The sequence below is a fragment of the Heloderma suspectum genome, chromosome 12 (genome assembly GCF_057233095.1).
Source record: "Heloderma suspectum isolate Gila_16-S chromosome 12, 16-S_ref, whole genome shotgun sequence".
NCBI lineage: Eukaryota > Metazoa > Chordata > Lepidosauria > Squamata > Helodermatidae > Heloderma > Heloderma suspectum.
Genome location: NC_139469.1, coordinates 16387269 through 16398091, shown reverse-complemented (window position 1 = coordinate 16398091; position 10823 = coordinate 16387269). Strand labels below are relative to the sequence as shown.

The window sequence follows — 10823 nt, the reverse complement described above, 5'->3', positions numbered from 1 at the left end:
CAGAGCTGATTCTAGAGATTTTAGTTAAAGTGGAATTCAGGAGGAGCAGAATGCAGGGCAAAGCCAGTGTGGTGCAGTGATTAGTGCTGGACTGGGACTCGGGAGGCTGTGTTCTCGTCCCCAACGGGTGACTTTGGGCCAGTCACTAACTCTCAGCCTAACCAGCCTCACAGGGTTGTTGTGAGGATAAAATGGAGAGGAGGAGCAGATAGGTCTCCTTGGGCTTCTTGCAAGAGGAAGAAAGGGGATATAAACATACGCAAGAAAGCTAATACACGGAACAAAATGGGGACCGTGGCTAAAATGGGAACTTGCATGGGAGCCAGTAAGGCATTGTCCTGTTGACCCAGCAAGGAGAAAAGCCCAACTTCTTGTTATCTGCACCTGGCCAATCCAGAGGCTTTATAGTGTCTGCCAATCACAGGAGCCAGTATTGCACCGAAGGAGGGTTCTAAGGGCAAAGCGCCTACAGTCTTCAGTAACTCACTCAACTAAGCCCACAGCCTCTGACTATGAGGTGCTCAGTTCTTCAAGCCCCACATTCCAGCAGAGAGAAAGCTGTTTAGAAATGGCATTCATCACATACGGACCATGGCCAACACTCCAAGTACTTACCTTTCAGTACCAGGGAAACAACTCTGCCACTGAAGTCACCTCCATGCATTGGATACCATAATCCTCTTGGGAACTATCATGCACAATGTGAACTAGAAACATCGGCCTTATATTGAGTCAGACCATTTCTCCATTAGATCAGTGCTGTCTGCACTGACTGGCCAGCAGCCCCATGATTTCAGGCAGGGGGTCTTTCCACAGTCCTATCTGGAGATGCCAGAGACTGAACCTGGGACCTTTCATATACAAAGCATGTGCTCTACCGTTGAGGTGGGACTTGCCCTGGGACACAGATGCACATCCACCATAGCAAAATCAGGAATTTGGTCATGCACAGTGCATTGTCTCTGCAGCCCCACTATGAGTTACCAGCTCGGATAGTCGGGGTACTTGCTTGAGCCAAGTGCAGACTGGGATGATCCAGTAGGCATTGTTTAGATGGATTTCCAGAAGGTCTTTGATAAAGTCCCTCACCAAAGACTCCTGAGCAAGCTTAGCAAGTCTTGGAATAAGAGGAGAGATCCTCTTGTGGATCAGTAACTGGTTAAGGATAGAAAGCAGAGAGTAGGAATAAGCAGTGAATTCTCCCAATGGTAGGACGTAAACAGTGGGGTCCTACAGAGATCTGTATTGGGGCCAATGTTTTTCAACTTGTTCATAAATTATCTGGAATCAGGAGTGAGCAATGAGGTACCTCCAGCACCAGAGGCAGTGAGCCTATGTACAACAGTTGCTGGGGAACATGGGTGGAAGGGTACTGTTGTGCTCATGCCCTGCTTGTGGGATCTTGGCCAACAGCTGGTTGACCACTGTGTGAACAGAATGCTGGATTAGATGGACCCTTGGTCTGATCCAGCAGGGCTTTTCTTATGTTCTTGTTCGTATGAGGTGGCCAAGTTTGCTGATGACACCAAATTATTTAGGATGGTTAAAACAAAAAGGGACTGCGAAGATCTCCAAAAGGATCTCTCCAAACCGGGAGAATGGGCATCTAAATGGCAAATGCAGTTCAATGTAAGCAAGTATAAAGTGACGCACGTTGGGGCAAAAAATCCCACCTTCGTGTACATGCTGATGGGATCTAAGCTAGCACTGACTGACCAGGAAAGACATCTTGGGGTTGTGGTGGACAGCTTGATGAAAATGTCAACCCGGTGTGCAGCTGCTGTGAAAAAGGCAAATTCCTTGTTAGGTATAATTAGAAAAGGAACTGAAAATAAAACTGTCAATATCATACTGCTTTTATACAAATCTATGGTGCAGCCACACCTGGAATACTGGGTCCAGTTCTGGTCACCACACCTAAAAAAGGATATTGTAGAGATGGAAAAAGTGCAGAAAAGGGCAACCAAAATGATCAAGGCGCTGGAAGAACTCCCCTACAAGGAAAGGTTAAAACATCTGGGATTGCTGAGCTTAGAAAAGAGGTAAAGGGATACATAATAGAGGCGTACAAAACTATGCATTTTTTTCCCCTCTGTCATAATACTAGAACCCAATGGAGTCATCTCATGAAGCTGCTTGGTGGGAGATCCTTCACACAGCACTTAATTGAACTATGGAACTCACTTCCACAAGATGTAGTGATGGCCACCAATTTGGATGGCTTTAAAAGGGAGGTAGACAAATTCCCAGAGGAGACGGCTATCAATGGCTACTGGTCCTGATAGATTTTCCTATGTGCTACCTCAGGTATCTAGAGGCTGTATGCCTTTGCACACTAGTTGCTTTGGTAGGAGGGTGCTGTTGCACTCATGTCCTGCTTATGGGTTTCCCACAGGCAGCTGGTTGGCCACTGTGTGAACAGAATGCCAGACTAGATGGACCCTTGGTCTGATCCAGCAGGGCTCTTCTTAGGTTCTTATTGTGGGCAGTAGACATGCAAAAGGCATGCTGTGAGGACATAACTGAAGGGTTAGTAGGACTGCAGCATTGGCCAAGTCCAGGTACTGCCATCTTGAAAGGCTTCCTAACCCATATTGCTGTGCCATCTGTAGGAAGTGTAAATATTTTATTACCAGGAACAGGGCAGGGAAGGAAAGAGATAAAAACAAATTTCTGGAGAAAGGCAGCAGGATGCCAGATATTCTAGCCATCAGCTCATTTGCCAGCAGATAATTACCAAGACCACTAAATGAGTTTCTGCAGTCATTTACTGCCAAGTTGCACTATGTGCACCAAATCAATGCCTATTTTTATAAATCAGCCACATTTTGAAGACCTAATTATCAGCAGCATGCCCATTCATAACCCTAAGCGCGCATTTTAAAAGATTAGATAACAATGAAAACACGCAACTGTATTTGGCCTCCTCCATAATCATTCACATTTTAATAACTAAACATGCACCACCACCCCCCACACACACCCACAGGCTCAGATTTAAAGAAATAACTTCGTAGGGCCGGATTCCTGACTGGTTAAAGCCTCCACCCCACCCCACCCCACCCACACAATAAGCTGATTTGACACCAAGGATTGGGGGCAGGGGAGTGGCAGATGCTTTAATACAGTGGTACCCAAACTCTTGATATTTTCTGGATGAAACTTGGAAGCACGAAAAAAAGACGCATACATATTTTCCTTCACGCAGTTCCTATAATGACAGACGGGCATCTTCCTAGCAACTGCAGAATGGCCTGAGTTAATATTGCCTCCCTGGGTCCTACCTTCTGCTTTGTCCAGCAAAATCAGGGTTCAGGAACAGAAAGCTCCTTTCCAGGCAATGATGAAGCTTCAGGGCATCTCCTTCGCCTATGATACAGTTGCTAGTGAGGCTGTGCAAGGCAGTCCCAGCACACCGTTACTCCCACCCTGACAGAAGCAAGGGGTGGGGTGAGAAGAAAAGAATGCACAACATTTCATAGGGCCTTTCTTCTCAGAGAAATCTGGGACTGGGAGATTCAGGACTTCTCGGAGATCCAGTATGGCAGCTTAATTTTAGATAATGCTTAGAGAGAATTTTGAGTATGTTCAGCATTATAGCAACCTATTAAGTAAATAAATAAATTTTTCAAGGCACAGGCAAGGGGGAGGCAACCTGGTGCCCTCTAGATGTTTCAGACTACAACTTCCCCCAGCCAGCATGGCCAATGGTCAGGGATTTTAGGAGCTGTAGTCCAAACCACCTGGTGGCCCCAGGTTGCCTACCCCACAATAGGTTCTACAGAACACAGAATACCTGATGGAGCACCTCTCCTGGCATGAACCTACCTGCACACTACATTCAGCATCCTCCAGGTGCTTCCTCCAAAGGAGGCTCGGAATGTGGCAACAGAGGGCCTTCTCAGTGGTAGCCCCCCAATTTGGAATGAACTCCCCTGAGAGGCCCGCCTGGTGCCAACATTGTCATCTTTTTAGCACTAGGTTGAGATCTTCCTCTACTCCCGGGCATTTGGCAGCCTATGATAGGTTTTTAATCAGGTCATGGGATATTGTGTGTGTGTGTCTGCTGTTATACATTTGTAACTAAACTGTTTTTATATTATGTACAATACTGAATGTTTTAAAGTTTTTAATCTTTGTAAGCCGCTCAGAGAGCTTTGACTATTGGGCAGTACAGAAATGAAATGAAATGAAATGAAATAGGAAGCTGCCTCATACCAAAGTCAGACGCTTTGTCCATCCAGGTCAGTCTGACTGCCAGTGGCTCTCTAGGGAACCCCAGAATGGACGAACAACTTCTGAGATGCATGCAGGGATCTCTGGATCAGCGTGCCCATCAGTGGGATGCCACTGTCACAAAAGGCCTTTCCCATCACATGCCAGAGCCTGAACTTGGGACCATCTGCATGCAAAGCATGTGTTCCACCACTACTTTGGGAAGCACTGCCCTAGTGAAATGCTCGTGCAATCTTTGGCCTTTGTTGTTGTGGGAAGGTAAGGGTTTGTGCAAAGGATTGAACAACGTCCCCGACTCTAGCCTCTCCCTAGCAGCACAATCACAAACTTTTTTTAAAAAAAGTCTTATAAACAGATTCCCAAATTATCCAGGTGTCCCATCAGATTTAAGTTGTGGCTGCTCACAGGGCCCCTGATCCGGAGATCCCTGTGTGCATCTCAGAAGCATCGTTTGCACATTCAGCAGTTCCCCTTAATTTCAATCTGCAGGTGCAGAACAACACAACCAGGCTATTCTGCCCCCAGGGAACGTAATGGGAAAGCCATTAACGGGGAAGATGGGGAGTTGGCTTCCTGTGCCTAAAACAAACAGACTGATGCAGGGAGGGTGATGCCCGCACCAAATTTGGAGTGAGCCAATTTGCATCTTTTCAGTCTTGGTGCAGAGCCACTAATCACTGCTGCACCCAGTTAGAGCTTCATATGAGTATATGAAATGGCTGTGTTTCATTGGCCCATCTACTCCAGTATTGTCTATCATGACAAGCAGCGGCTCTCCAGGGTCTCAGGAAGGCAATGTCTTTCGCAGCACCTGCTACTTGATCCTTTTTAACTGGAGCTGCCAGGGATTGAACCTGGCAGGGACGTTTAGCATGCCAAGCGTGTGTTCAGCCACCGAAAGGGACAGGGAGACTCATCTGACTCTGACTAGAGAATTAAATCTCTCACCACAATGGGGTAAAACCTCAGTCTCAGCCAGTAGCATGGTTAGAACTCCAGGCAAATGCTGAGGTTGCTCACAGGTCTGGCTGAAAGTCAGGAAAATCCATTCCATCCATGTGGACTTCTGTAGGGCTTTCTAAAAAGAACAATCCTGTCCCTGTTGAGCAAGGAAGCCTCAATAAGGGAGATCATAGAATCATAGGGTTGGAAGGGGCCAAGACCATTGAGTCCAACCCCCTGCTCAATGCAGGAAGCCTGATTCCCAGGCGGTTTCCCATCCAAGTACTAACCAGGGCTGACCCTGCTTAGCTTCTGAGATCATGTGAAAGCGGCTTTACATGATGAACTTCCGAAGCAATCCAGACTGAAGTGTTCATTTCTGAGAGCCTGCCCTCATTAGTACTAGTGACATGGGGTTCTCTGGCATTTTCTTCTCTGGGGAGGCTGGAAAAAGAAATCAAACGTTTCCAGAAGGTAATTACAGCTTGGAAGTGAGTCTCAGAGAATGTGCTAGCACAGGTGGGATGCAAGTACGCTTTGGTTCAAAGCCCAAAACGTGATATTCTCTCTCTCTCTCTCTCTGGGGCTGTTCACACAACACACTAACCCACAATCAGTGGTTGAATGTGGGTTGTTTTGAACTGTGGGTTTGTTGAACCATGGGTTATTGTGTTGTCTGAATGCAGCCAGGGTGGCTTGTTAACCATGCAATGTGGCTTATTTTCTCAAACAAGCCACCCTGAGAACCCATGGTTTGTGGTTGGGTTGTTCAGGGGGGTTAACAAGCCACACTGCATGGTTAATAAGCCACCCTGGCTGCATTCAGACAACACGATAACCCACGGTTCAATGACCAACCTACAGTTCAAAACAACCCACAATGAGAGTGGGTTAACATGTTGTGTGAACAGGCCTCCCCTCTATCACACAGACAGACAGACAGACAGACAGACAGAGAGACAGACAGACAGACAGACACTCACTCACTCACTCACTCACTCAGTCTTCAAATCAGGCTGCTGACTAACATGGCTCTTTTCTTTCTCATTCCTTTGGAGCCACTTCAGTAATTCTCACACCAACTCTCTAGACAGAGACTTTCAAATGCACAGGCTTACTGTCGTTCATTATGTGTTTAATAATCAAGGCTTGTTCTCAACTCCTCTGAGCCAACTCTTCAAGCAGGTGGTTAAATTCTTTGCAAGGTCAAGCTGGAGGGTTCCAGGCCTTCGGGGATCGATCTCACACACTAAAACAGAGTTTCCCCTCACTTTTAGGCACAGAACGTCCTTTGCAATTGAAACAAAAAGATGACACTAAACAGAATGCACATGCAGCCTTAACAGCAAAGTAAGAACCTCCTATCTGGACTCAAGAGCCCAGGAGTCACCTGCTGCTGAATGCAGCTATATTGTAAAAAGAGCACCTCCGGCAGCATTTGCACAATTTATAAAAGGTGTTTTAATGCAGTCAATATTAATTAAAAAAAACACAAATGGATGTCAACCTCTGCTCCCAGCAGGTGAGAGAAGATGTGAATTTCAAGTATTTATTTTCATCTGCCTCAGGATTGTTAGCTATTTAAGATCCAGGGGAGACTGTCTTGACGGAACTGTACAATCCAAGTGTGCCCATGCAGACTCCACTGGGAGGAAAACAAGAAGGCTGGGGGCATGTCTCCAGAATTGTTTTCCTGCATGGAGAGAGCAGTAGCAACACAGGAAGCTGAGCTAGAAAGCTCACAATGCACCATCAGAACATGGCAGGATCAATGGAAAAGTTAGTTACAAGCTCCCAATGGAATGTACAGGTTTAAAAGCTATTTCTGAATGCAGCGCAAGCGGGCCACTGACTCAATGGCTGTTGTTTTTAAATTAAGCCTACTTTGACAGCCTTCCACTGGGAGAGTGGGAATCAAGTTTCACTTTTTGTTTTTAAACAGTAATATGGAGATCAGGCGAAAGCCTCAGCTGCTATCCCTTTTCCCAAGTTTTAAAATGTTGGCAACATGGTGTTGTTGTTTTTAAAGTCAGTCACAAAACAATTCAGCCAGCGTTAATAAAACTCCCTTTTTAGGTCACCAACAGTTTCAAGCAAGCAAATAGTCCCCAGTACAGGTAAAATTTAAAAGAAAAAATAATGATTTCAGTCCTATTTAAAGTATCATTAAGTCAGCCCAAAATGAGATGCATACACCGATGCCATTAAGACTGTTCCAAATGGGGCCACCAGCTCTGCTTCCCCCCACTGGGCCTTTGCCAGCAGCATGGCAACAGAAACCCAATTGGTGAGGCTTTTTCTAAACGCTGCATTTCCATGCAACAGAAAGAAAATGCTGTTGAAACTTCTGTTTGGGATGTAACAATGAAGGGGCAGAAGTGCCCTTCTGGGAACATAGAGGAAATTCTACTTGTTGGGGCAAATTCCCTTGTACAGCGAAGGAGTGGGATGACTGCTACTATTAAGGGTTCTCTTAAAGGAACACACAGGCTTACATGAATATACTGCACTTCTCAGCCAAATAAGGTAACATTTTTATCCAACAGTCAAATATATAAAATTAAAGCAGAGTTTTGGAGTTTTTCCCCAACTGGAGGGTGAAATTTGCCACTTTTCTCAAAGTTAATAAAACTGGAAGAAGCACCTTTGGCTTTTAGTCAAGTAAAAGTGTTTTCACACCATCATGCAAATGCAATTCTCAGTCTGAAAGAAGAGAGACATTGGGGGGTGGGGGTGGCCTTTAGAACTGAGGTAGCACTGTTCTTTTGCATCTCATGCAAATCGGGGGATGGCGTTTACGGCCTACAAGCTGCAGGAGCTCTCTTGGGCGTGCACACACGCCCTCCCACATGAGAGGGGAATCCATTTACATAATGGCTGGGTTCACACAATACACTAATGCACACTCAGTGGTTGGGGGTAGGTTGAGTTGTAGAACTGTAGGTTGTTGCTGTACTGTGGGTTATTGTTCTGTCTGAAAGCAGCACGTTTTCCACAGGGTAGCTTGTTAACCAAGCAGTATGGTTTATTTTTCTTGAACAAGCCACTGTGAGAATCCATGGCTTCTTGCTGGGTTGCTCAGGGTGGTGAACAAGCCATAACGCATGGTTAACAAGCCACCCTGACTGCATTCAGACAACACGATAACACACCCTGTGGAAAATGCTCTGCGTTTATGCAACATAACCCACCCTTCAACAACCCATGCTCAGCCACTGAGTGTAGGTTAGTGTGTTGTGTGAACCCAGTCAATGTTTTGTGTGTCTTGTATCAGCATTACCCCTGCAAGATTGGCTATTTCTTATGGGAAGGAAAAGCCCTAGCCTGTTCCAGTTAGGGATGGGTGAGAATTTTTGTTTAGTTCAGAGGCTTCTTTTAGAAGAACTTACTAAAATTCAAACACTGGGAGAAATTGAAACTGACTGATTTATCCATGGAGGCCAGGGCTTAGAGCGCTTAACTAGCTCTTCAAAGTCTGGGACTGAATCCCTTGCGTCGTCAACCATGTTTCAGTGCTGAGTTAGGGCTGCCACCTCTTTTTTTCTGACAGGCTCTTCATCTTCAAGAGCCACATGTCAGGCAGGTATACCATGGTCCTCTCCATGGTAGGAAAAGCTGTACATACTGAACTGGGCCAATGCAGATGGGTGACAATTTCATTTTATTGGTAAGGATTTACCATAATTTGCAAATTCATTTATGGGACAGAAAGAACTTAAGATTTTAATAATTTAAATGTGGGAGAGAGTGAAAATGACATATCCATCCATTACTACTTCCAGCGGGGCATCCGGTCAGTGTGACCGGGGCGTAGTGCTTACAGATCCTGCTGTTGAAAAGTGGGCAAAGCATCCCCAAATTATAATTATGACAGACCTTTCGGGGGGGCACTCCAAGGTACTGGAGGGCAAAAAGGAAGCACAGCCCTCCCCACAGAACCAGATGCTGCTCCTCTTATCTCATGCCCAATGGTTCAAAAAGGTTATTAATGATCAGCTGACTGACAGGTACAGTATATTCTTTCAAACCAAAAAAACAATATTTTTCATAAACACCAGGGGCCAACTTAAAAGAAGTTAGCCATGCTACAAAGAAAATGCTGCTGCTTTCATTGGCTTTCAAAATCTTATTTACCTGGGAATTAAATGTATTTGTAATTAACAGTTAACACTGTTAATCATGGTATAAATCTTAAAATTATCACAACCTTAAAAAAATTCAGCAAATGTAAACAGCACTACACACAGTATAGACCTCCCCTGAAGAAAAAAAAAAAAAAGATGTAAATTTGCAGAAATTCAGTCTGGCACTGTATAATTTAGCGATGTTAATTTAACCTCACCAAAAAAAGATACTTTTTTTTAAAGTTGTGTAACCAACGTCAAGACAGAATTATACCAAATCTGAAACCATTAACAAAAATCATTTAACTTGCAGACAGGGGTCAAACATTTCAGGAAAAGAAGAAACAGGAATAACCCAAAATGTAAAGAAAGTGCCTAAAATATGGATACAGCATTTTAGAGCCCTTTCAAAATACAAGGCAGAGAAAGGTGTAAAGTAGAAAAATCTGGAGCGTCTGTAAATTCCAAAGGAGTCCAGAGCTTATGTGTAATGAAGGGTTAGCAGGTTACAGCTCTCATTGCTGCGTTTCAATGCTGCTAAGTATGATGGTCTGTACACAGGCTTCCTGTCTGTGAAGCTGCAATGCATTTGGTGTCCTCGTCCTTCTTTCTCTGCTCCATTTCCCATTCCACAAAGGTATCAAAGAGACTTGGCCAAGCCTCATCTTCACTGTAGTTGCTAAGGTCCGGCCCAATGACCTGAGTAAAATTTAGGAACATGTTCCATGTGTCCCGGGAAATTCCCTTGATTCCTGAGGGGTTCTCATTTAAGAAGTGTAACCACTGGTCCAATATCGGGGGCTTGTTTTGAGTGAAGACTAGTTTCCAAAGAGCAATGGCTATTTCCCGATGCAGCGACCTCTGTCCCTCTTCAGAGTCCAGGCCAAACTGGAAAGTGAAACGATAGAGATCCTTGAACTTATCCTCTTGTTTGGCTTCATTTAAGAGGCTGGGGAACCGGGCGCAAATCCCGTCAATGCTGTCCGCGTTTATTGCTTTGCAGCCCTCAAAGAACTCTGTCCTGTTGAAGTGAAAAAGAAGCCAGTTTTAGTGTGTAGAGCTGTCATCGGCAGTAACACAGGGCAGAAAGTCTCCCATTTCTAAAAACGTATTGCTCCATAAAATCCGCTAACCTATTGGATGGATATAATGCCACCCGTCAGATTGGGCCATCTCAAAGTTGTATTAACTCTCCCCACAACCCCAGGAAGCATGCACGCATACATAAGAAATAAAAAAATGAGTGCATTAACAGTTTTCAGTGTCTTTTTTCACGAAAAATTAAATGCAAGGAATAGTGTATGCTATTGAGTTGCCATGCCGTTAAAAATATTTACAAGTATTCCAATACATATAATTTCCAGGCGTTGAGCCCTCCATTGAGAGAGGAGCATCTAACTCAGGAGGGACTTATTTAAAGCATCTTCTATCCTTCACCCTGGAAGATCCCAACAGGCAGGCCCAGGGAAATGTTTGAAGATGCTTTCTTAGGACGCGCCTTACATTATGAAGGCTGCCTTT

At 44.9% G+C, this 10823-nt stretch overlaps 1 protein-coding gene across 3 annotated transcripts in view; it reads right to left on the bottom strand.

The window, feature by feature from the left end:
• Window positions 1-6615: 6615 nt before the first annotated feature.
• The window catches only part of DCUN1D3 (defective in cullin neddylation 1 domain containing 3), a 42758-nt gene continuing 38550 nt past the window's right edge, over window positions 6616-10823 (bottom strand). For all 3 annotated transcript variants that reach the window (XM_084818530.1, XM_084818532.1, XM_084818531.1), the window contains exon 3: window positions 6616-10323. In XM_084818530.1, coding sequence (XP_084674656.1) covers window positions 9840-10323 — 484 coding nt within the window. In that variant the 3' untranslated portion in view covers window positions 6616-9839. The remainder of the gene's footprint in view (window positions 10324-10823) is intronic.